The sequence below is a fragment of the Malaclemys terrapin genome, chromosome 13 (assembly GCF_027887155.1).
Source record: "Malaclemys terrapin pileata isolate rMalTer1 chromosome 13, rMalTer1.hap1, whole genome shotgun sequence".
Classification (NCBI taxonomy): domain Eukaryota; kingdom Metazoa; phylum Chordata; order Testudines; family Emydidae; genus Malaclemys; species Malaclemys terrapin.
Window position 1 is genome coordinate 43,310,919 of NC_071517.1, and position 24,971 is coordinate 43,335,889.

At 55.8% G+C, this 24,971-nt stretch overlaps 2 protein-coding genes across 4 annotated transcripts; both read right to left on the bottom strand.

The window, feature by feature from the left end:
• Positions 1-265: 265 nt before the first annotated feature.
• Positions 266-7,673, bottom strand: LOC128847751 (E3 ubiquitin-protein ligase TRIM39-like). Its single transcript, XM_054047439.1, has 6 exons — positions 7,272-7,673; positions 6,801-6,896; positions 5,366-5,596; positions 5,021-5,043; positions 4,076-4,194; positions 266-1,277 (listed from the first exon to the last, which is right to left on the bottom strand). The coding sequence occupies exons 1-6, from the start codon at positions 7,671-7,673 to the stop codon at positions 727-729; spliced, it is 1,422 nt and encodes a 473-aa protein (XP_053903414.1). The 3' UTR covers positions 266-726.
• A 2,912-nt stretch (positions 7,674-10,585) lies between these two features.
• On the bottom strand, positions 10,586-24,966 carry VARS2 (valyl-tRNA synthetase 2, mitochondrial). 3 transcript variants are annotated; one of them, XM_054047389.1, is made up of 30 exons: positions 24,918-24,966; positions 24,280-24,635; positions 23,700-23,781; positions 23,403-23,503; positions 23,048-23,169; positions 22,868-22,934; positions 22,318-22,415; positions 22,000-22,081; positions 21,668-21,787; positions 21,411-21,522; positions 21,000-21,088; positions 20,388-20,478; positions 20,133-20,260; positions 19,885-19,988; positions 19,614-19,695; positions 19,180-19,256; positions 18,770-18,857; positions 18,470-18,575; positions 17,888-17,958; positions 17,677-17,802; positions 17,455-17,559; positions 16,940-17,008; positions 16,764-16,842; positions 16,515-16,642; positions 16,020-16,172; positions 14,653-14,862; positions 14,007-14,118; positions 13,250-13,431; positions 12,281-12,430; positions 10,586-11,295 (listed from the first exon to the last, which is right to left on the bottom strand). In XM_054047389.1, the coding sequence occupies exons 2-30, from the start codon at positions 24,517-24,519 to the stop codon at positions 11,194-11,196; spliced, it is 3,276 nt and encodes a 1,091-aa protein (XP_053903364.1). In that variant the 5' UTR covers positions 24,520-24,635; positions 24,918-24,966; the 3' UTR covers positions 10,586-11,193. The 3 variants fall into 3 exon arrangements, with proteins under 3 accessions (XP_053903364.1, XP_053903365.1, XP_053903366.1); XM_054047390.1 differs by having other exon boundaries at positions 21,411-21,518; positions 21,664-21,787; XM_054047391.1 differs by lacking the exons at positions 10,586-11,295; positions 12,281-12,430; positions 13,250-13,431 and having other exon boundaries at positions 14,013-14,118; positions 14,649-14,862.
• Positions 24,967-24,971: the final 5 nt, after the last annotated feature.

A 24,971-nucleotide genomic window follows, 5' to 3' on the forward strand; every position in this document is an offset into this window, starting at 1 on the left:
GGGAGATGTCCAGGTTGCACCCACAGCTCCTGCCGCGTCAGGCATCTCGCAGTGCTTACGAGGAGCAGTGTGACGCCGGCTTTCTGTAGAGACCTTACACGGCATCTTCTGGTGAGCTAGGATGCAGAGAACAGACCCACAGCGGCCCAGGAACTCCTACCCCCTCCTGCCCTCTGCCACACATGGGTCACAGATAGGGCTGGGGTTATGGGCTGTGTCCCTGTTACCAGGTGGGGTCAGGTATGGGGGGTTTGTAGCCCATTAGTTCCTTTTATTATCCATTTATTGTGCTGGGTGATGTTATGATTCATACATTGTTAAATCTACTTAGCATACATCAATTATATGCAAGTTGTAGGGTCACAGAAATAAAAGTTTGATTAGGATTTAGGAGTGATAAATATGCATATGTACATCACAGAAGAATGAGGGGTCACCCCATGAAATTAACAGACAGCAGCAGTTTTAAAAACAAACAAAAGGCAGTATTTCTTCACACAACGCCCAGTCAACCTTGGAACTCTTTGCCAGAGGATGTTGTGAAGGCCAAGACTATCACAGGGTTCAATTAAGAACTAGTTAAGTTCATGGAGGACAGGTCCATCGATGGCTATGAGCCAGGATGGGCAGGGATACAAAACCATGCTCTGAAGAGTTCCTAGCCCATCGTCTAGCAACCTGACTGGTGGGGCCGGGTGTATGGGATGCATCCCTGTTACCTAGCAATCAGGCCATGGTCCTGGCAGGGTGGGTTTTCTGTCTCCCGCGGGGGCACAGCGTGATGCGGGCGCTGGGGGCCCAGAGCCAGAAGAAGGGGAAGAGTGTCTCGGTGAAGGAGGCCGTGAAAGTGAACAGTGGGGTCAGGTTCTCGGCGTCGTAGAACGACACCCGTCCCCCTTCGTAGTCCAGACAAACCTGGATCCTGTGGGGCCTTCGGCTCGGGACTGCCGCTGGTGACCAGGGGTACACGGGAGGGAGCTGGTACTGGCCCAGCTCCACAGCCCACACCCCGTGCTGGGGCTGCAGCTCCCTGGGGTCCCTCCTGCTCACGGACTCCCGCGCCACCCCCACCGCCCAGCCGTCCTTGTCCCCCACCTCCACCTCCCAGCGGTGCCGGCCTGAGGAGAAGCCCTCAGAGCCCAGGATGCAGGAGGCCGGGAAGAATCTGCGGTGGTCGCTGGGCGGGCAGCCCCCGCTGTTCCCATGCCACACGCTGTGCCGGTCTGGGGACACCACCAGGCCAGGGTGAGCGGAGGCGGCATCCAGGGTCAGGATCTCTGGAAGGGCAGGAGAGAATTAGAGTAAGTCCATGTACAACACAACAGTCCCCTTCCCTTCAGAGCCAGTCCTTATACAGCATAACAGCCCCTCCTCCTTCAGAGCTAGTCCATATAGAGCATAGCAGCCCTCGTGCCATTCAGAAACAGTCCATATACAACACAACACCCCCCCTTTCCTTTCAGGGCCAGTGCTGTTGTCATCATGAACAGGTCTGACTACCAGAAGGAGGCTGCCAGACAACTCTCCAATACCAAATTCCACAGGCCACTTTCCTCAGATCCCACTGAGGAATACACTAAGAAACTGCACCATCTACTCAGGACACTCCCTACACTAACACAGGAACAAATCAACATACCCTTAGAGCCCCGACCGGGGTTATTCTATCTACTACCCAATATCCACAAAACTGGAAATCCTGGATGCCTCATCATCTCTGGAATTGGCACACTCACTAAAGGACTATCCAGATATGTGGACTCTCTGCTCAGACCCTACGCCACCAGCACGCCCAGCTATCTCCGTGACACCACTGATTTCCTGAGAAAATTACAATGCATTGGTGACCTCCCAGAAAACACCATCCTAGCCACCATGGATGTAGAGGCTCTCTACACAAACATCCCACACACAGATGGAATACAAGCTGTCAGGAACAGTATCCCTGATGATGACACAGCACAACTTGTTGCTGAGCTCTGTGACTATCTTCACGCACAATTATTTCAAATTTGGTGACAATATATACCTCCAGACCAGTGGCACCACCATGGGCACCCGCATGGCCCTACAATATGCCAACATTTTTATGGCTGACCTGGAACAACGCTTCTTCAGCTCTTGTCCACTCACACCCCTTCTCTACCTACGCTGCATTGATGACATCTTCATCATCTGGACCCATGGGAAGGAGACCCTGGAAGAATTCCACCACAATTTCAACAGCTTCCACCCCACCATCAACCTCAGCCTGGACCAATCTACACAGGAGGTCCACTTCCTAGACACCACAGTACAAATAAGCGATGGTCACGTTAACACCACCCTATACCGAAAACCCACCGACCGCTACACCTACCTTCATGCCTCCAGCTTCCACCCCGGACACACCACACGATCCATCGTCTACAGCCAAGCGCTGAGGTACAACCACATCTGCTCCAACCCCTCAGACAGAGACCAACACCTACAAGATCTTCACCAAGCAGTCTCAAAACTACGATACCCACACAAGGAAATAAGGAAACAAATCAACAGAGCCAGACGTATACCCAGAAACCTCCTGTTACAAGACAAGCCCAAGAAAGAAACCAACAGAACTCCACTGGCCATCACCTACAGTCCTCAGCTTAAACCAGATCAGCTACAACATCACCAGTTCATTCACCTGCACGTTCACCAATGTGATATATGCCATCATATGCCAGCAATGCCCCTCTGCCATGTACATTGGCCAAACTGGACAGTCACTACGCAAGAGGATAAATGGACACAAGTCAGATATCAGGAATGGCAATATACAAAAACCTGTAGGAGAACACTTCAACCTCCCTGGCCACACAATAGCAGATGTAAAGGTAGCCATCTTACAGCAAAAAAACTTCAGGACCAGACTCCAAAGAGAAACTGCTGAGCTCCAGTTCATTTGCAAATTTGACAGCATCAGATCCGGATTAAATAGAGACTGTGAATGGCTATCCAACTACAGAAGCAGTTCCTCCTCCCTGGGTGTTCACACCTCAACTGCTAGCAGAGGACCTCACCCTCCCTGATTGAACTAACCTCATTATCTCCAGACTGATTCTTGCCTGCATATTTATACCTGCCTCTGGAAATTTCTATGGGTCAGCCAGGGTTTGCTTGGAGGAAGCTCCCCAACAATCCCTCCCCGCCCCTCCCAAAAAACCTATTCCGTACTTTTCCCACCCACACCCTCAAACTCTCCAAGTTCACACCCAGACTCGTTCACAGCAATTTACTTCCCTCTCCCTCAGCTCCTCCGTTACCCCTGACTCCCCCAAGCCGTTGCACTGGATCTGAAGGGTGCGGGAAATACTGTTCTCTATTGTAGTGTAAATGAATTATTACTCCGAGTTCTGTATTAATACGCCTAGTAAGGAATCTATTTGTCAAAAATACATTTTCTGAATCTTTTTGTTCTCTGTATTGTTACAGACATACCTGCAGACTGGTATTTTGAAATAAATGAGCACAAAGGATTGAAACTGGCATGATGATATTGTGTTATTTTGACAAACAAAATATGCAGAATTTTAAAATACTGTGCGCAGAATTTGTAATTTTTTGGCGCAGAGTTCCCCCAGGAGTACAATCAGCTGTTCAACATCTGGCCCTGCACCCCCATCAGCTCTTCAGCAGCTGCACCGCCAATCAGCTCTTGAGTGGGGCTGCCCCACCCCATGCTCCTCTCTGCCCCTCCCCCCTTCACTGCCCTTAAGGCAGGAAGGGGCAGAAAGGAGCCAGCAGCGGGCATGAGGTGCTCAGGGGAAGGAGTCGGGGGAGGGGGGGGAGCAAGGGCAGGAAGAGGTGGAGTGGGGGCAGGGCCTTGGGGGAGGGGGCAGAGCTGGTGTGGGGCACCCACTGGCAGAACCAATGTGCCTATGACAGGAAGCCCGCCAAATCTCCTACTGCTCAGCAGAGACTCAATTACACTACAAATAATTAATCATTTAGATTGGAAGCACTTTGGGGCAGGGACGTCCTTACACGTCCTACCCCGGAGTGACCCTACGTAAATAAAAGTAACAACAACAACAACAGTGCCACTGCTTACCCTGACTCTCCCACATCTCATCCTGGAGAGCTCTCCTCTTGCGGGAGTGATGCCTGAGGCTCTCCTCGAGTTCAGCCATGGGCGCAGACGCCAATTCGGGCAGCGTCATCTTTTTATACCTACGGGAAACAAACAGGCACGCACCGGAGGGACTCTGTATTAAGGGCACCGTGTGCATGTTAAGTGTGCCAGGGGGAGCATCTCTCAGCAACGCTGGATCCAGCGGGCACAGCTGACTTGCAGTAGGACGCTGCGTCTATTTGCCAACGCCCAAAACTTCCCCTGAGATCTGAGAGTCAAGCTGAGTCCTTGGCATCTAGCCACTGACCAAGGAGAAAAGTTTGGCAGGGACAAACAGGCACCTGTGCAGCTCCTGTCCCTCCTCTCCCCGCCCCTTGGTTACACCTGTGCAGCCCCCCATGTGGCCCGTCCCTTCCCCGCTCTGCCCCTCGGTGACCCCCACACAGCCACTCCCCATACAGCCCTCCCATCCCTTTCCTACCCCTTGGTGACCCACGTGTGACCCTGTTCCCACTCTTGAGTGACCCCAGCACAGCTCCCCCCATTTCTGCCCCACACCTGGCAGCCCCCATATGCCCCCCATTCCCACTGTGGCCCCCTGTCCCCTTCCTGCTTTGCCCTGGGTGATCCCCATGTGGCCCCCCATCCCCTTCCTCCCCACCCCTCAATGCCTCCTTGCATGCCCCTCCTTTCCCTCGGTGAGTTCCCCAGGGACCCCAAACACAACCCCCATCCCCTTCCGCTACTGCCACCGGTGCAGCCCCCACCCATGCCCTTCTATATGTGGGTGCACAAGCTAAAGCCAAATGGGGCTTCTAGGCCACTCTGCCACCGGTGCAGAAGCAGCAATATTCACAGCTGGGACGGGGAGGCCTCTCCCCCCGCCCCCTCCCCGAGAACAGAGGGCACGAAGGAGGCTCCTACTTGTTCAAGGTGCTTTCGGCGTCCTAGGTGGGAGAGAAAGAAGAGACCATCAGCTCTCCAGCCACGAACTGGGGCTTGGTGGCCCAGGGGCTGGAAGGGAAGGCAGGGGGTGTATTTCTGGAGTGGGAGCCGGAGTATTGTGGACTATGGTTAGGAAGGAGTCAGGGATTCCCAGGCCACCCCCTGTCGGATGTAAACTGGCACTGTTCGGCCGCGTGTCAGAGCCCCTTCACTGCTGGGAGCAGAGGGCGATTCTCTGATAAGTCCAGCGAGCAAGAGGAGCGCTGGCAGCATGGGATGGTGGAGAGGGGTGGCAAGTTGGCGGCCTCTCTCTCTCCCCCTCACCTTGAGGAGCTCAGCATCCGGCAGCCGGCACTTCCCCTCTAGCTCGGCTACCAGTCCATGCAGCAGAGTCGCCCTCTGGTGGAGCCGGCTGATGTTCTCCTGCCGCAGCTGCTTCACATCCTGGGCCACGTTACCCAGCCCCTTCAGCAGGAGGCGCTCCTTTTCCTGCAGCCGCCGATACAGATGCTGGAAGGTGGACACCACTCGCTGCTTCTCGGCCTTGGTGTGAGCCTGTGGCAGGCAGGGAGAGAGGGGGCAGGTTGGGATGCGCAGCTTTGGGAACCACAGAGAGCGAGGGCGTGGTATTCCCATGTGAAGGGGCAGCATGGGATGTGTGGGAGCAGGACATGGTAATATACAAGGGAGGGAGGAGCAGATGGACAGAGGTGTGCAAGCATCCAACGTGTTTTTTGATAGAAAACTGGGTTAACTGGCAGCAGTAGTAGAGCTGTTCTCCTCTACAAAGGACCAGCCACTAGAGGGTGGGACCCATTGAGATATCCAGTCTTTATAATGACCTATCTTCAAAACTGGGATCCCACTGCGCGGATCACATGAGCGAAGGGAGTAACTCCATTACCTAGCAGCAGTAGTAGAGCTGTTATCCTTTAGCAGGACCAGCCCCTAGAGTAGAGCTGCTCAGAAATTTTTCAACAACCCTGTTTTTCCATCAGAAAATACTGATTTGTCACACCCAAAATGTTCTGTGGGAACTTCTGTTTTGACTAAACTTCCACAGGTGCAGGAACTTCTGGTCCAAGTGAGAGGTCTACACTCCCAGAAGAACCAGTAGCCCAGATGTTAAATGGACATCTCTCTCTCCCACCATGGCAGTCCCTGAGCTGGGGCTGGGAAGAAGGGGGGGGCCTCTCCCTCTCTCCCCCACTGCAGCAGCCCTCGAGCTCGGACTGGGAAGGAGTGGGGTCTCTCCCCGGAAGCCGCAGCCCTGGCGCTGGGGAAAGTCGCCTCTTTCTCTAGCCACCGCAGCCCAGCACGTCCCAAATTCCCCCCACCCCCTCTTCTCAATCCACTGTCCCCTTCCACCTATCCCCTATTCCGCCCAAGGAAACCACCTCACCTTACATGTGCGTCTTCTCCAGGGTCCAGGCACCTAATTAGTGGAGCCACCACGCCTGCACAACTATACTAATTAGGTGGGTGGCCCTTCATTGACTTGTGTGCGGCCGCCCAGGCATGCTCCTTAGAGGGAACTATCTGCGGACCACCTGAATGGCGCTCATGGACCACAGTTTGAGAACCTCTGGCATAAATAGTCATTGGGCCAGAGAGAGAGACTGACTCTGTAGCTCTGGCAGTAGTAGGCTATTGCCTTCTATGGGGACCAGCCATTAGAGGGGGATGTGAGAGACACTCTGCAAGGGTGTTGCATTGGCAAAGTGCAGGGGAACCCCAAGGATGGGGAAAGAGAACTTACCAGCAGCGTCTCCAGCCTCCTCCCTTCGCTGACGGTGAAGGCCTCCTGGCTGGTGCTCTCATTTTTCAGAATCTGCAGGTGCCTTTGAAATTGGCCCTGTCAACAACGGTGGAAGGATGGCTTGTGGGGAAGGCTGAACTGGGAGTAGGAAATCAGGGTCTGGCTCACAGAGAGAGGATTCAGGACTCCTGGGTTCTGTGCCCAGCTCTGGGAGAGGAGTGGGGCCCAGTGGTTAGCACAGGGGGGTGCTGGGAGTCAGGACTCCTGGGTTCTAGCCCCAGCTCCTTGACAGGGGGGTATGTGCTTAGAGCACAACTAGGACAGCTCCTTGGTTCTATTACTGGTTCCAGGCTGTGGGAGCCAGGACTCCTGGGTTCTACCCCCGCACTGCCCCTCCTCGCCATCCATGGAGGCCTCTCCCCTCCCAGCCCCACCGCTCTGCTCCAAGTGCCCTGTGTTAGAGCCAGTTACCTTGTACTCCTGAGCTGCCTCCTCGATGGGAACCACCCTGTGAGCTCGGTGCTCCTTGGATCTGTCACACACCACGCAGATCAGGGCCTGATCCTCCTTGCAGAACAGAATGAGCCTCTCCTTGTGCTTCTGGCACATGCTGCCCTCTGCCCCCCACCCCAGCTGCCTGGCTCTCTCCACCACCTTCCCCAGCAGGGGGTTTGGGTGCAAATGCCTCTCCTGGAATCTCTTCCCGCACTTGGGACAGGAAAAGTTTTCTTCCAGTCCGTCCCAGACCCGGGTGATGCAGGCCTGGCAGAAATTGTGCCCACAGTTCAAGAGTATGGGGTCTTGGAAGGAATCCAAGCAGATGGGACAGGCCAGGTCATCTTCCAGAGCTTTCCCGGGGTGAACAGCGGCCATGGCTGGTAAGAGAAACAGAAACTTACAAGAGGGCTGAGCTCCTTCAGGCCCACCCACTTCCTGGAATCTGGCAGGTGGAGGAGGTGTCTGCAAATCAGCCTGTTTAAATTAATAGGGATAAACCAAGAGCAGGGTGGGGGGAGAGGTGTCCAGCTCTGGGAGGGGAGTGGTTAGAGCAGCGGTTCTCCCAATTAGCACACAGCTGCAGCCCAGCTGTGTGCTAAAGATCTGGACTGCTGCTCGGCCCCAAACAGCAGGTTCCGGGGTCCCTGCCACCCAATCCCCCGCCCAAGGCTCTGCTCCTGGCCCCACGCTGTGCAGGGGTCTCTAGGCCGGAGGCGCCAGGCATAGGGGTCTGTGGGGGAGATTGAGGGGGGCACGCTGTAGTTCTCAACCTGTGGCCCAGGTAACACATGCGGCCCACAATGATAAATAGGTTGAGAACCACTGGGTTAGCGCATCAGTGGTGTGTGCGTGTGTGTGTGTGTGGTATTCTAATGGTTGGATTAGTAGGAGTTTGAGCACTGTAATTATTCCAGTATAAAGTGATTTTTGTTCCAGATTACTGTTGATTCAGGGAACTGCTCCACAATAGATATCCAGGTCAATTTCTCCAGTCTACTGATCAGAGTTTCAAACACGATCATTAGCAACTCTGCTTCCCGCCACGTCATAAGCCAGTGGCTGGATCTCATAGCCCTCAAATCCCCTGCCCTCACCCAACAGATCCCCACTCCCCTCCCAGAGTGGAGCCCAGAACCCAGGAGTCCTGAATCCGCTCTCGTGAATCTGGCTGTTGCATTTCTAATTAACTCATTGCCTCTCTGTAAGTGCCAAGAGCCGACCCCCAGATGAGCACCGCCGAGTATATTCTCAGAGTTGAGTCAGCCTGGGCACTGCCCCCACAACACTCCCTGCCAAGGGGCCTTGGAGCTGGTCTGGAAAGACCATCGCCAGGAGGATATACTGTGTCGAAAGAGGGATCAATTTCATCCAATATTCTTATGTGTATTACGGTAGCACCCAGAGGCCCCAGCTGAGATCAGGGCCCCATTGTGCCAGGCACTGCACAGACACAGGGAGAGACAGTCCCTGCCACAAAGAGGCAGAGTGGGAGGGGAAATTGAGGCCAGAGCAATGCAGTGACTTGCAGTGACAGACACACAGTGTCAGAGGTAGGAATTGAACCTAGATCTCCTGAATCCCACGCCAGTGCTTTAATTCCAAACCCATCCCTGTCCTATTAGCCCACTAACACTTAATATTACTTCTCCAGCTCACACCTATTTACCCAGCGCAATTCAATTCCTCTGCTAGGCTGAGACTCCAGAGACCCAGGTTCAAGCCCCGGCTCTTCCACCGACTCCCTGTGTGACCGTGGGCACATCCCTTAGCCGCTCTGTGCCTCACTTTCCCCATCGGTAACAACCTTGGGCTGGGGAGCCAGGCTTAGAATCCGGATTCTTCCAAGCCTGAACTCCCGCGTCTCTGTCTGACCTAATGGGGATCCTCTCCTCGTGGTAGGTCTAGTACTATACAGAGGGGCAGTTGCTAGGTGGCAACACAAAGAGACACCCCCCCCCCCCCCCCCCCGTTCACACACTACAATAGTTATATCATGCTGTCTGAAGAGGTAGCCCCCCGCTCCACGCACACCGTAGCCTGCAGGTCTAGGCATAAGAACGTCCACACTGGGTCAGACCAAAGGTCCATCTAGCCCAGTGTCCTGTCTTCTGACAGTGGCCAATGCCAGGTGCCCCAGAGGGAATGAACAGAACAGGGAATCATCAAGTGATCCATCCCCTGTCGCCCATTCCCAGCTTCTGGCAAACAGAGGCTAGGGACACCATCCCTGCCCATCCTGCCTAATAGCCATTGATGGACTCATCCTCCATGAACTTATCTAGTTCTTTTTTGAACCCTGTGATAGTCTTGGCCTTCACAACATCTTCTGCAAAGGAGTTCCGCAGGTTGACTGTGCGTTGTGTGAAGAAATACTGCCTTTTGTTTGTTTTAAACCTGCTGCCTATTAATTTCATTGGGTGACCCCTGGTTCGTGTGTTCTGTGAAGGAGTAAATAACACATCCTTATTTACTTTCTCCACACCAGTTCTGATTTTCTAGATCTCTATCACATCCCCCCTTAGTCGTCTCTTTTCCAAGCTGAAAAGTCCCAGTCTTATCAATTTCGACGCATATGGAAGCTGTTCCATACCCCCAATCATTTTTGTTGCCCTTTTCTGAACCTTTTCCAATTCCAAGATACCTGTTTTGAAATGGGGCGACTACATCTGCCCTCGGTATTCAAGCTGTGGGAGCACCATGGATTTAGATAGGGGCAATATGATAGAGGCATTTGCTAGTCAGGCATCCGTGTAAGTTAAGGCAGAACAACCATGAACCAATGCACCTCAAGGCTTGTCAGACAATAGCTTAGCTCAACTCATCAAGGCATAAGACCCAAAACGCCTTAGCACAAGCAGCGGGTGGGAGATGCCGGCATGCCGACCGCTGATGATGATGAGGAGGAGGACGATAATGACTAATATTTCAGGTTGTTCTGCCAGATTGGTGAGAGTAGATAGACGCTCAGCCACACATTCGGTTTAATCTCCGTCACCCTTGCTGGGCGAGAACGTTTGTCACTTGGTGAAGTGTGTTAAAACAATTCCAAATATAGAAGGTTTTTTTCTAAGCATGAGTGTTCCAGCCCTGCATGGCAGGGTTCCCACGTGAACAGCAATTCTACTGACCCAGGGCCGAGAACCTACCAAACTTCAGAGTGTTAACTGGGAATTCTTAAGTCCTCAATATAATACATACACAATCAAGAGCCCAGGCGACAACCACAACACACACACACACAGGCTTGTCTTCAGGCGACGCTATAAAAGCAGCTCTGACGTCACAGAGCAGGTTAGTTCCCCATCAGTTTTAATGGGTGACCCACCTTCCCCACAGACCCACTGGCTCGTTTTCCCAGAAGGCTACGGGCCCCGCCTCATTTCCATAAAAGCCAGCGCCATTAGAGATGAACGGGCTACAGGTCTGTGACATCTGCCCACGGGGATGCGCCTGGTTTGACAAACAGAAGCTGGTTCCTGCGGGAAATCCAAGTCCAGAGGCCGTTCAGTCTGAATTACCCTCATGAGGGTGGGGCAGAGCCTGAGGGTCACAGCGCCCCCTGGAGGTAAGTGAGCCCTGCCCTTAGGTTAGAGGGGGACAAGGGGTGTTCCATGCACTCAGACAGGGCAGTGTCCTCTGCCCCTTAGAAATTGGCTTGTTTGTGCCATCCGTGGCGCGAGTGAGACCCCTGGTGGCCAGGGCAGAGCAGTCTGCACCTGCACTCTGGTGCTCTGCAGCACGAGTGACCCCCTGCAGCTGGCCCCCTACAGGCCTTCAAGACTCTTCGCATCTCAGTCACATCGATCCTCAGCATTAGAGCCCGGCCTCTGGCTGCCCGATCGCCTGGGTCCCTTCCACATCCAGCAGCGACGGATCCAGTTTGCCCAGAGGTGACTCACTCATCGGCTGACGGAGGCGTTCCCAGCCCTGCTGACATGAGGCCGAAGCTCTCCAGGGCCTGATTCAGCTGCTCCAGCTCCGTCCGGAGAGAGGAAATCTACCGGGGGGAGGGAGAGGGGAATCCAGATCTGATCAACGTAGTCACGTCCTCCATCGCCGACATGCCCCCTCCCAACCCGGACATCCCCCCACCTCCAAATTCACCTGTCACTGGGATCAATACAACCCCCCCCCCCCATATTCACCGCACCTCCAAATTCACCCATCACGGGGATCAATACACCACCCCCAATATTCACCGCACCTCCAAATTTACCCATCACAGGGATCAATACACACACACCCATAACCACCCAACCTCCAAATTCACCTATCATTTGTACATGGGCACATGGACACCCCTCCAAATTCTCTCTCAATGTCACCCCCAGTGGCTAAAATGGGCATCATACACTCCCCTCTAGTGCTGTAAGGGAAAATACACTTACATATTCACACATACACATGGGAAAATATGTGTATGTACACACACACACACACACACACACACACCCTAGCAGCTGGACCAAGCCTCTCTCTCTCTCTCTCTCTCTCATACATACAAAAGAAAAAACGTTTCCCCAAGAAATTTTGAAAAAAATCAAAAAAGGTTTTTCTTGCCCTTGTTGCCTGGTTTAAAATCGAATGTGTTCGTTTCTCATTTCCTAAGAAATGTCTCCACTGGTTTCTTTTATTAATCTGAGTCAGTTGAAATCACAGGGTGGGGTTAAAACAAATTCACTGGAAATATTTAAAAACAAATGGTTTTAAAAAAAAAAAAAAAAAAAAGGTGACTTTTGAAACTCAGGGAAAATTGAAAAAAAAAAAGAGAAAGTTTTGATTAAAAATAAGCAAAATTTTCAGGAAAAATGTTTTCCTTTAAAAAATTCAACCCCCCCCCCCCCCAAAAAAAATATTCACAAAATAATAATAAAAAAGGTGAAAATGTGAATGCAGGAAAAGGGCTTTTTTACCCCACTGAATAAATATTTTAAAAGCATTTCAACCAGACATAAACCCCACCAGCCACTGCCGCCCATCACCTTCTGCTGACGCTCTGCCTGGGCTCTCGGTGAGACCTTCTCCTGGTAGCCAGATGCCTGGGTCCGTGCCGTGAGCTCCAAGATCTGCCGCTCCAGCTTCTTCTTACGGGCCGCTAGCCTGGGGAGCTCCGCCTCGGGGTCAACCAGCCCCTGGGATTGTCAGGAAAGGATGGTATGAAACAGCCAGGTGTAGATTAATACAAGCGTTAAAGGTGTGCAATCTTGTCACCCTTTAGTGGTGACACTGGGTATAACAGACCCTTCCGGGGATAGGACGGACATCCTGGTTAAATGTGTGATCATGTCACCCTCTAGTGGTGACACTGGGTATAACAGACTCTTCCGGGGATAGGACGGACATCCTGGTTAAATGTGTGATCATGTCACCCTCTAGAGGTGACACTGGGTATAGCATTCTGCTGCCGACACCACACAGTTTAGTGGTGTGGGGGGAGGAGTCCTTTAGCCGAAGGGTTCGAGGATGGGTTTTCAGATCCCAGGTTCAATCCCGGAGTATGCCCCATTGTGGCAATAGAGCCACAGTCCCGCTAGGGAAATAATTTCCTCGAGAGATGTGGTGCAACCTCAAGCCAAGAGCCTAGTTAACCCTCTAGGCAATGGGAACTGGAGCCTGAGTTGCCTCCCCATGAGGACATTCCTGACTGGCCCTGCACCTTCTCCCCAATGGGCCCCTGATCTCTGAACACTGCTCCCCTGCCTCCGCTAACCCATCACCATACGCAAGGTCCCAGGGACCCGTCTAGTCTGGGATCCTTCCCTGCCCTCTGCCACCCCAGATCAGAGCCACGGGCCCATCTAGCCCAGTATCCCACCTGTTGCAGCGGCCAGAGGAAGCCATAAACTCTCCCACAATGCACCTCACTGAACAACACTATCCAGTGTTCTTCCTGACCCCCTGCCCTCCATCCCAACCTGCCCTGATGTCTGATGTTTGCATCTGGCTCTTACCTGTAGGTCCATATAGATCTCAGTGTGGTCGTTCACTCTCCCCCACACCCAGCCCACAGGAGGCTCCGCACCCTTGGAGGAGGGGCAGAGCTCCAGAGAGCCGGCCAGGGACAGGGTTTGCAGGGGCTCTCTGTACTCCTCGTACACCCTGTGGGCAGCTGGCTCTGAGCACATCACGTAGACTGCAGGGACAGAGAGAGAGAGCCCATAAGCCAATGGGGCAGGGCAGCCCTCCCACTATATGCTGGGAATTGTAGTGCTAATTGGCCATACCCGCCATGTTGGAGGGACCAAACAGGGCTAGAGCCAGGTTGGCAGCCAATGTGGTAAGGTTACCCTCCCAGTGCATGCTGGGGAATTGCAGTCTCCCGCAGTGGGGCACAGCCACCATCTTACCCATATGGGGCAACCACACAAGATAAGGCTAGAACCAATGGAGCAAAGGCTCCCCTCCCAGTGCATTCTGGGAATTGTAGTCCCCCCCACAGGCCACACCTATCGCATCAGGTGAACATGATGGTGCTAGAGCCAGGGTGGCAGCCAATGGGGTGAGGCTGCTCTCCCAGTGCGTGCTGGGAACTGCAGTCCCCAATGGGCTGCACCCTCCCATGTCCTGTAGGGACAAGGCAATTTAGCCGGGTTCCTAAACACCCAGCCCAGGTGGCACTAGCCAGTGCCCGTCATTGACAAGCTCAGCACAGAGGCCATGGGGCATGGACTCCCTCCTGCCCCTATGGGCAGGGATCCCTCTGCTCACCGGGCGGCCGGGCTCTCGTCAGCCGGTAGGTCACCCTCAGGGCGCGCGCCACACGCACCACTTCCTGCGCCAGCAGGAAGTCGTCCTCATCTGCGGGGCGACACCAGTGGGCCTGGAGCGAAGGGAAGGGAATTCAGTGGTTTCTGACATGCCCCACCAGGGAGCAGCGCTGCCTAAGGCTGCTTCCCCCAGGTCCTACTGTTCATGAGCAACCCTACAGTAACAACCTCCCCACCCCCTACTACCATCTCTGTCAATCTACTGCTAGCAAAGACCATGGGTTTATAATCAAAGCTACAGTAACAAACCAGTGACCCTCACTTGTGATGCTGTTGTTCATTATTGTGTTACAGTAACATAGAAAAGCCCCAGCTAAGATCGGGGCCCTGTTGTGCCGGGCGCTGCACAGACACACAGGGAGAAACAGTCCCTGCCCCACAGAGCTCACTGTCTACTAGACAAGGGGAGAGTTAATTATTATTATTATTCCTGTTTTACAGAGGCCCAGAAAGATTCAGTGACTTGCCCATGATGACACAGGCAGGCAGTGGCAGGGCTGGGAACTGAACTCAGATCCCGCAGGTCCCAGCCCAACCCCCTCTGCACTGAGCCACCCCTTCCCGTTCGGCGCCCAGAGCTCACCCACCAGCTGCCCAGCACTGGGGTATCCGGCCACGCAGATGCTGGGAGCGGAGTCCGCGTCCGGCTTGGGGAGCCGCTGCCACAGCTCCTCCGTCAGGTAGGGCATGAAGGGCGAGAGGAGGCGCAGGCCCAGGTCGGCGCAGCTAAGGAGGGTCTGGTGGGTCTGCAGGATCCGGGATTGATCCCTGCTCTGCAGCACAGGCTTCACCGACTCCTGCCAAGGGAGGGAGAGGCCGTATAGCAGGGTGATGACAGCTTAGGTGGATAGGTTGTGTTGGATGGATGGGTTAGTTACATTGGGTTAGATGGGTTGGGTTGGACTGGACATGATGGCTGGCAGGGCTGGCTCTAGGCACCAGCACTCCAAGCACGTGCTTGGGGTGGCACTTAAGGGGCGGCACTCGTGCTCCTTTTTTTTTTTCCCTTGGGGCACAAAAAGCCGGGAGCCGGCCCTGAGTGGAGGTGAGCTGCGGCAGTGGGGGGCGCGGGGAGGGCCGCAGGAAGTAACCTGGGGGGGGGGGCGGGGGCTGCAGAGGAACCGCTCCCCCCCCCAGCTCACCTCCGCTCCACTGCCACCTGCTCCCCTGAGCACGCCGCTGCCACTCTGCTTCTCCCCCCTCCCTCCCAGGCTTGCCTGGGACGGGAGGAAGGGGTAGGAGGGGAAATGCGGCGCGCCCAGGGGAGGAGGTGGGGCCGGGGATTTGGGGAAGGGGTTGGAATGAGGCGGGGAAGGGGCGGAGTTGGGGCAGGGCTGGGGGGCGCGGGACATTTTTTTTGCTTGGGGTGGTAAAAAACTTGGAGCCGGCCCTGCTGGTTGGACATGATGGATTGAGCTATGTTGAACGGATGGTTGGATGGCTACGTTGGGTTGGGCTGGGTTGGACGGACGGTTGGATGGCTACGTTGGGGTGGGCTGGGCTGGGCTGGACAGACGGTTGGACGGCTCCGTTGGGTTGGGCTGACGATTGGACGGACGGTTGGATGGCTACGTTGGGTTGGACTGGGCGGACAGTTGGATGGCTACATTGGGTTGGGCGGACGGTTGGATGGCTACATTGGGTTGGGTATGTTACAAAGTTGGGTGGAAGACTGGATGATGGGTTGGATAGGTAGGGTGGAAGGATAAACAAGGGAGGGTTGTAGATGGGACCAAGACACTGGGATATCTCATTTGGTACCCCCCCTTCCCCCAGGTCTACCTGTACCCCTCAATCCTGAGCCGCAGGCCCCTCAATCCTGATCTGCTTCTTCTTGAGCATATATTTTTATAAACTGGAAGAAACAGGGGCTAGGGCGAGATTCAACAAAACTCCCCACACAGAGCCGGGAGGGCAGGATTCCCACCCAGGCCAGAGGAGAACTGACACTCACCAAGTAGACGTCGCAGAAGTTGTGCAGCCAGAAGTGGTGGATGGTGGATGTGACCAAATGCAGCTCATACTCCCCGAACCGCTGGCTGCAGTCCGCTGCAGTGTGGTAGAGACGACTAAGGATCCATCGGTCCATGGGGGAGCTGGGGCAGACCTGGAGGGGTATGGAGGATTGACTCCAGCCCTAGTTACAGAAATCTCTGGGGCTCATTGCTGCCTCCCTGCAATACCACCCAAGCCCAGCAGAGGGCACCACATAGACCCAGTATTTCCCCACTTCCCTGCTATGCACCTTGTCCCCAACAGAGCATGTCAGATACATTCTGGTCACTCATTATACTACCCCCTGCAATACCACAGGCGCCCAGCAGAAGGAGCCATTGGTACCCAGTGCCCCCTCCTCCCCATTATACTGCCCCCTGCAGTTCCACCCACAGCCAGCAGAGAGAACCAATGCTGCTCATAACTCCTCCCCACCCCCGAAACACCCCATTACCTCCTCCGGGGTCTGCGGGGCAAACCCCTCTCCCAGGGCCCCCAGAGTGAATCGGACGGCGTTCCACACCTTGTTGCAGAAGTGCCGGGAGCTCAGCACCATGGCCACATCCAGGTTAATGTCGTCCCCTGGGGGCAATGTAGAGAAGTGGGGAAAGGCCCCGATCCCAGCCCCCAAGCCAGCCAGTGCCCTGCCCTGGGGTTGGATCAGAGCCAGTGCCCCGTAGAGGGGAAAGGCACCTGCTCTCACCTTGGACCCGATGGGAGCACAGCGCGAATCTCAGGGCGTCGGTGCCGCATTCGGGGATCCCCTGGGGGAAGTCTCGTCTCTGGAATGGAAGGGTGATGATATGAAGGGGAGGAGCTGACTGAAGGGAATGGGGGAAGGGGGTCAGTGGGGCAGGACAAGGGAGGGGAAGGACCCACCTGTCCCTCCATAGCGATGGCCACCTCTTGGGGGTCCAGGTTCCCATCTTGCAGCCTCCCCTGCAAATCCTGCAACGAGGAGAGAGCCTCATCAGGGGCAGGCATGACGGGGAGGGATGTGTTTTTGTAGGGTCTCCGGTGAGTGCAGGCCAGTTTGTTATTGTAGGGGTGCCTGGATCACGGAGGTTGTGTTGTTTAGGGGGTTTTTTTGGAATGGTAGTGTTTCACTGGGGTGGCGAGGAGAGATATGCAGGGGCTAGTTATTGTAGGGTCTCTCTTGGCAGGGTGAGGGGGAAAGAGATGGGGGGGGGGAGTGCAAGGCCCTGTTTGTCATTGCAGGGTCTCTCTGGGGGTGGGATGCAGGGTCCAGTTTGTTATTGTAGGGTCTCTCGGTGTCGGGGAAGAGACGCAGGGCCCAGTTTATTGTTGCAGGGTCTGTCTGTGGCTCTGTTGCAATGCTGCAGGGGCCAGTTTGTTGTCGTAGGGTCTCTCAGGGAGGGAGGGGGGCGTGGTACCTGCAGCGAGGCCCCGTGAATGACGTCCAGTGGGTCTACGACATTCCCCAGAGATTTACTCATCTTCCGGCCGTGGGCATCACGTACCAGGGAGTGCAGGAAAACCTGGAAAGAGAGAGAACCGCAGACCCAGTTATCCCAACCCTGGGTCCCCCCACCACAGCTCTGCCGGCGCCCTCGATCCCAACCCACAGCCCCCTAAGCCCCCCCTGCCTCGCACACCTGGGAGAACGGCAGCTCTCCAGTCAGCTGCTCCCCCAGCATCACCATCCGAGCCACCCAGAAGAAAAGCAGGTCGCTGCCCGTCTCCAAGAGGCTGTTGGGATAGAATTCCCGGAGGTCTCCAACCTGCGCGGGAGGAAGAGAAGGAGTGAGCAATGGGTCCATCCAGTCCGGCGTCCCACCTGTCCCCTTTGCTCTCTGTGTCACTCACCTTACGGGGCCAGCCCAGCGCGGCGAAGGGGAAGAGAGCAGAAGAGAACCAGGTATCCAGGACATCAGCATCTGGAGACACAAACAGAGCATCGGCCGATGAGCTGCTTGGTAGGTTAGCCAAGGAGGCAGCACGCTGGGGACCCTACAATAATAAATGACTTCCACAGGATTGGGTATTTTCCTTTATCTCTGCATGGTCTCGTCTGCCTCCCTTAGAGTAGGGCACTACCCCAATTTCCCTGGGTCTGAAACAAGTTGGGGTCACTACAGAAAAACAACTCCGGGGTTATTTGCCCTCAGGAGCACCCCCAACAATACAGGGCATCCCTCCCCATTCTGGAATGGGGACACCAAGGCCTGCTCTGGCATAAGCCAAGTATTCTGGGTAACAGCCTACGCAAATAGTTGACATTTTGTGTATCCCACTTTAGACACCAAAAGTAGGTCCTGAAGCAGATAGGGGTGAAAAGTGAGTGCACGGGGGGAGTGAGAAGCTCTAGGGCTTTGCCCCATTTGTTACTTGAGGCTTTACCCCCTCCTTTCTTGCCAGAGTCATCCCCTAGAAACCCCTTCTCTTTACCTCTCACCAGCTCCATTTCCTCTTCCGGTTTCTTCAAAATCCCTGATGCTTTTCTGCGGGCTTCTGCCTCTGTCCTGCCCACAACCCACAATGCATCACTCCCATCCTGTTAATAAACGCGTGACAAGAGATGCAAGTTAGCTAGCTAAAGTGCCCCCTGTTGAGTAGCTAAGAGCTCCCCCAACAGCCAGCGTCCCTGCTCCACTCCCCTCAGCGACCCCTGCTGGGAGAGGCTGGGGCTGGCATAGCCAGGAGCTTCCCCCCACAGCCAATAACATTCCAGATAAGCAAATAGCTCACCTTGCCTAAGTCACATGACCCTGAGACAGAGACCTGATAGGCTGGAATCTGATGGCCCCACCACAGCTGTCGGGAAATGCACCAATCGCTACAATAAAGCAAATAATAAAGCCAATAAGATTATTTTGTTTAATGCCAGTTCCCCAGTTAGCCACAAGGGGCGATAGAGAGCCATTCCAGATTGAGCTAAGGAGCCAGCCTTCCCCATTGAATTGTTGACATGCCAGTTTGTTATTATTGGGTTGCTCACAGTCAGTCAGGACTCCTGGGTTCTATCCCCACGCTGGGAGAGAAATGGGGTCTAGTGGGTTACAGCAGGTAGGGCTGGACACCAGGATGCCTGAGTTCTATCTGCAGCTCTGGAGGGGGGAAGGGGGTCTAATGATAGTGCGGTGCAGAACTCCCCTCACCTGATGTTGGACAGCCACGTCCTCCAGTTCTTCTCATGAAATTTCGGGGTGAGTTTCAGACGCCCTGACTCCACAGCCTGAGGGGCGAGACAGAGACTGATAAGCAAACCTGGCTTGGACAGCAGAACCTCCAAGAGGGCAGACAGACCAAGCTGCACTACAGCCCCCAGAACTAGGAAAGTTCTCAGGAGAGAATCCTGTATCCCACTCCTGCCACCAAACACCATCAGGAGATTCTTATGTAAGACCCATCCAGAGCAAGATTAACTCTTACAGCCTATGCTTCAGTGATTTATGCAGTCCAATATGGAGGCACCATCACGGCTTAAATCAAAGTCAGGTGAACTAGTGGTTAAAGCAGGGGAAGGCTGGGAGTCAGGACTCCCTGTGCTGAGCGGTGTCCATGCGGGAGCTGCCATTAGGGGACCCCTCACCTCCAGGGCTCTCTGGGCCATTTCCTCACACCGGAGAAACCACTGGCTCTTCAGCAGGTTCTCAACCACGTCTCCGGAGCGACTGTAGGATGAAAAGAGAAATAGATTTATTTGTAATATCCTGGAACTTCCTACCCGCTCCCAACAGCATAGCACCCCCTTGCGCCACACTGGGGCATTGGGGCTAACACTGACAGCAAGGGGAGAGCGCCCCCTACTGAACCCCCTTCACTCCCCAGCTCCATCCTCCATCGGCAAGGGGGTGTACTACCTGCAGAGGGGCAGCGCCATGGCATGATCCTTCATACCCCGGTACAGGCCTCTCTCCTTCAAAGCAGACACCACTTTCTCACGAGCCACAAAGCGATTCAAGCCCTAGAAAGGAACAGAGCAGTAGAGTAAAGCAGAGGGGCTGTGGGTTGGGACTGAGGGGCACAAGCAGAGCTGGGGGGGGGGGGGGAGGGAGTCCAGGGCTGGGACAGCAGGGGATTGTGGGTCAGGACTGAGGGGTGTCATTACCTGGAGCCAGTCTCCACACTCAGCTGTCATGGCCCCATCCTCCCCGATCACAGAGACCAGGGGCAGCCCATGGTGCTTGCCCAGTTCGTAGTCGGCATGGCTGTGCGCCGGCGTCACCTTCACGGCTCCTGCAGGGAGCACGGTGTAGAGGAAAGAACCTCTAAGACCTGGATCCCACTAGTGACACCAATACAGCCACTGTCCAGCCTGTGCCCGACTCAGAGACCTGATAGGGCTGAGGGGCCTGGTGCTTACCTGTGCCCAGGTCTCGCTCCACCAGGGGGTCCGTGATGATGGCCAGGAGGTGCCCAGTGAATGGGTGCTGGAGCCGCTTGCCGTGCAGGTGCTGTCAAAATAAAAAGGGAGAAGCAAAGCCAAGATCCATTATGCCCAGACACTTCCAGTGATCCCCCATTTTAAACTCCATGGATACCCCACCTCCCAACTCCATGGCAATGACCCTCCCTTCTCTTCCAGAGAGCCTGCCCCGACCCCAGAGATGACAGCCTCCATGACAATGAACTTTATCTCCATAGTGATGACTCTGCCTTCCTCCCCATGAGACCACACCCCCTTTTCCACAGCCATGAGCCCCCTTCTTCCCCCAAAGAGACCCTTCCCCTGTCTCGCAGGAGACACCAGTCTGTCTCCATGGAGATGACTTCACCCTTCTGCCCCATGAGACCCAATCCCTGTCATCATGGAGAGGACGCCGCCTTCCCCCAAAACCCTGCCCCCTTCTCCAAGGAGACAACTTATTCTCCTCTGCCCCAAAGTGGCTCCACCCTGTCTCCATGGAGATGACCTCTACACCTGCGAGACACCCTGTCCCCTTCATCCCAGACACCCCTCCTCTCCGCCCCTTACCGTGAACCGTGGGTCGTCGGGATGGACGGCCACAGCCATGTCCCCCAGCATCGTCTCCGGGCGGGTGGTGGCCACAGGGAGCTCCTCGTCTTCCCCCGACACAGAGACAGGGCAAGGGAGAGACAGAAAGAGGGTGACTTTATGGGGCTGGATTATTACCATGAAAAAACAAACAAAAAAACAGCCACCTCTGGGGTGGGGCCGCTGGGGAAGAGTCACACAGCGACACAGCACAGGGATCGCTCACCCAGCGCTGAAATGCAGCCACCTCTGGGGTGGGGCAGCTGGGGAACAGCCCCACAGCAATATAGCATGTGGATTGCTCACCCAGCACTGAGATACAGCCACCTCTAGGGTGGGGTAGCTGGGGAGCACCTGCTGTCCCCACCTGTACAGAGCTTGGGAACTCACCCTCCTGTCCATCCACTTTGTAGGCAAAGGTGAACATCACTCCAAAGGGCACCGGTTCCGGGCAGCCGGGCACAGGGAGCACAGTCCGACCCTGGAGCTGCCGGGTCTCTACCTGCCAGAGAGAGACTGTGTCACGAGACTCGGGGGGAAGCGGGGGTGGGGGGGGGAAAGAACCACACTGCTTTCCTCCAACTACAGCCCTCCAAGATACAACCCACCCCCAATCCCCAGTGCTGCATCCCAGACCACACACTCACCTCCACGTCGGAGATGGCGGAGCGCAGGGCGCACGACCAATTCACCAGGCGCCGGTCGCGGTACACCAGCCCGTCCTCGTGCAATCGCATGAACCCCTCTGCCACGGCCGCTGAGAACCCCTGTGTGGGCGAAGGGAATGGCATTCGCATGGGCATATCCCAGGACCAACCAGAGAAACCCCACCCCCCTCCCAGAGCTGGGGAGAGAACCCAGGAGTCCTGACCCCCAGCCATCCCTGTTCTAACCATTAGATCCCACTCCCCTCCCAGAGCTGGGGAGAGAACCCAGGAGTCCTGGGCCACAGTCACATGTTTGAACGTCAGACACTCACAGCGTCCATGGTGAAGCAGAGTCGGTCCCAATCCAGAGATGCCCCCAGAGCCTTGAGCTGTCGGAAAATCTCATCCCCTTTCCTGGGCAGAGAAAGAAACATTGATTTACAGCACTGACTGCCAGGGGACAGTGCCAGCCTGGCTCCCTGCAGCACAGCGCCCCCTAGTGCCAAACAGGGGCACTGGAGCCAGCACTGACTGCCAGGGACCAGCACCTCCCACTGAGCCCCTGTCTCGCTCTCTGTAGCCCAGCGCCCCCTATTGCCCCCACCAAGCCCAGCACTGACTCAGGCCGGCGACGCCACAGCCGCACTCACTCCTCTTTCCATTTCCAGACCTCGGCCAGGAATTCCCCTCGCGTCAGGTCCTGCCGCAGGGCGCCCTGCTCCTTCCAGAGCTTGCGCTCCACCACTGCCTGCCGGGGGAGATGGGAGAGTCACCAGAGGGAGGGAGACACACACAGAGCAGGAACACACACATGCAGCACGAGACCCCCAGCTGCCCTACCCCAGAGGCGGCTGCATTTCAGTGCTACAAGAGCCATCCCTGCTCAGCGTTGCTGTTGGCTGTTCCCCCCCGCTGCCTCAGCCCAGAAGCGGCTGCAATTCAGCGCCACGCGCAGCGTTGATTCCCTCCAGCACACACCCACCATAGCCCGACCTACACTTAGAATTTCGGCTGACCTAGCTCCATCACTCAGGGGTGTGAAAATCCCAAGCCCCGGAGCGCTGTAGCTCTGCCGATCTGACCCCTCATGCAGACGCAGCCAAGCCAGCGGATGAATGCTTCCATCACCCTCTCTGCGGCTGCTCGGGGAGGTGCTGGAGCCCCAGCAGTGTAGATGCGCCCTCTCCCCTCTGGTCTCACCTGAGTGGCGATTCCGGCATGATCCGATCCCGGCACCCACAGCACCTGGAAGCCCTGCATTCTGCGCCTGCAACACAAGTCGGAACGTCACCAGCCAGGCCCTGTGTGCCACAGCCCGCCCTGGGGCCAGAGGGGAAAGGCCCCATAGCCCATTCCCCACCCCTCCGAGCCCCTACTCACCATCGCACCAGCGAGTCCTCGATGGCTACCGTGAGGGCATGGCCCAGGTGCAAGGACCCCGTGACGTTGGGCGGGGGGATGCAGAGGGAGAAGATTTCTGGTTTCCCATGGGGCTGCTGGCTCTGAGACACAGAGAGGGTGTTTTAACCAGCACAGCGCCCCCTGCTGACCTCCCCGCCCCACTCCCTGCAGCACAGCACCCCCTAGGGGCATTGGGGTCAACACTGTAAGGAGAGAGTGCCCCCTGCTGAGCCCCCCGCCCTGCTCTCTGCAACACAGCACCCCCAAGTGCAGCTTTGAGCCCTATCACCACCCATGTCAAGGGTAGGACTCTGATTCCATCGGATGTTTTTACCTGATATTCAGGTTTGAAGAATCCTTCCTTCTCCCACCACCCATACCACGCGGCTTCCACGTAGCGGGGGCTGTAAGAGGCCGGCAGGGGCACGGAAGTGTCTAGGGAGAGACCCAGCATACGGTTAGCCACGAACAGAGAGGCCCCTAACAAAGTCTCTATAGAGGCGGGGGCAGTGCCTGGCCTACGGGCTGGAGAGACACAGCGAGGCTTCGGACAGATGGACCCTGCACAGAACACTCTCACGCCAGCTGTGGAGCAGAGGGATCCATGAGGGGTTACATTTTCCCATCATACCTTTCTTCTGACCGGCGGCCGTTGGGATGTTGTACAGAACCACGTCTTTCGGAGTCCACGCCTTAGCCTGCCCCTGAGGTACCTGGGGAAAAACCAAACACACCCACGAAGATGCTGGTATGTGAACCAGGCTCCATACTGGGGACAATCGCATATTAGACCTGCCATACTACAGAATAATAGATATTTAACCTGTGTCATTTATCACAGAGGAGATTTATAGGGGAGGTCAGTCTGAACTGAAATGCAGCCACCTCTTGGGTGAGGCAGCTGGGTAAAAGCCCCCAGCAACACTGCACAGGGATTGATCTTGTAGCACTGAAATGCAGCCGCCTCTGGGGTGGAGCTGCTAGGGGAAAACAGTCCACAGCAACGGTGTACAGGGATTTCTCTCACAGTGCTGAAATGCAGCCACTTCTGGGGTGGGGCTGCTGCATAGATGGCACACAGCAACTCTGCAAAGTAGGGTCACAGAAAAGGAAAAATAACGTCCTCTCTTGGAGTTAAAAGGGGCTGTTTAGTTTCACTAGAGACAGGTCATTGGGGTCAGCACTGACTGCCAGGGGAGAGCGCCCCTTACCTCCTGCCTCCGGGCCACTGCGGCTTCAATGGACTCCAACCTCTCACGCTGCCTCCTCCGCTTCTCTGCCTTGTTCTTGAGCTGGGTCATTTTCCGCCCCAGCCCCTCGGGGTCGGATTTGCTAGCCTGGGAGGAGGTTCTCCGCCCGCAGGGGACGTGCCGGGGCCCAGCCTGGAGCAGCAGCTGGCGGAGGGAGCTCAGAGTCCGACCGGTGCCGGATCGGATCCAGTTTGGTGCCATGTCCAGGCGTGGGTGGTTCTGATTGCCAGCTGGATGGTGGGGGAGTCCCTGTCTCCTGGCAGCTCACACCCCACACCGGTGCTGGCACGGGGGTGACATGGTGCTGGGGAGGGGACCTGCAGGGCAAAGATAAGGGCACAGGACTTGAGACACAGGGACCGGTGCCATCTGCCTCCAGTGGCCTGGATCCCCACTCCCCTTCCCGCGCTGGGGAGAGAACCCAGGAGTCCTGGCTCCCAGCCCCGCCCCGTCCCGAAGAGAACCCAGGAGTCCTGGCTCCCGCGCTGGGGAGAGAACCCAGGAGTCCTGGCTCCCAGCCCCGCCCCGCGGAGAACCCAGGAGTCCTGGCTCCCGCCCCCTGCTCTAACCCACCAGACCCCGGCCCCTCCCGCTCTCACCCCTCGTCCTCACGTTGCAACTTCGAGCCCCGCAACCCCCTACCCGGCGATTGT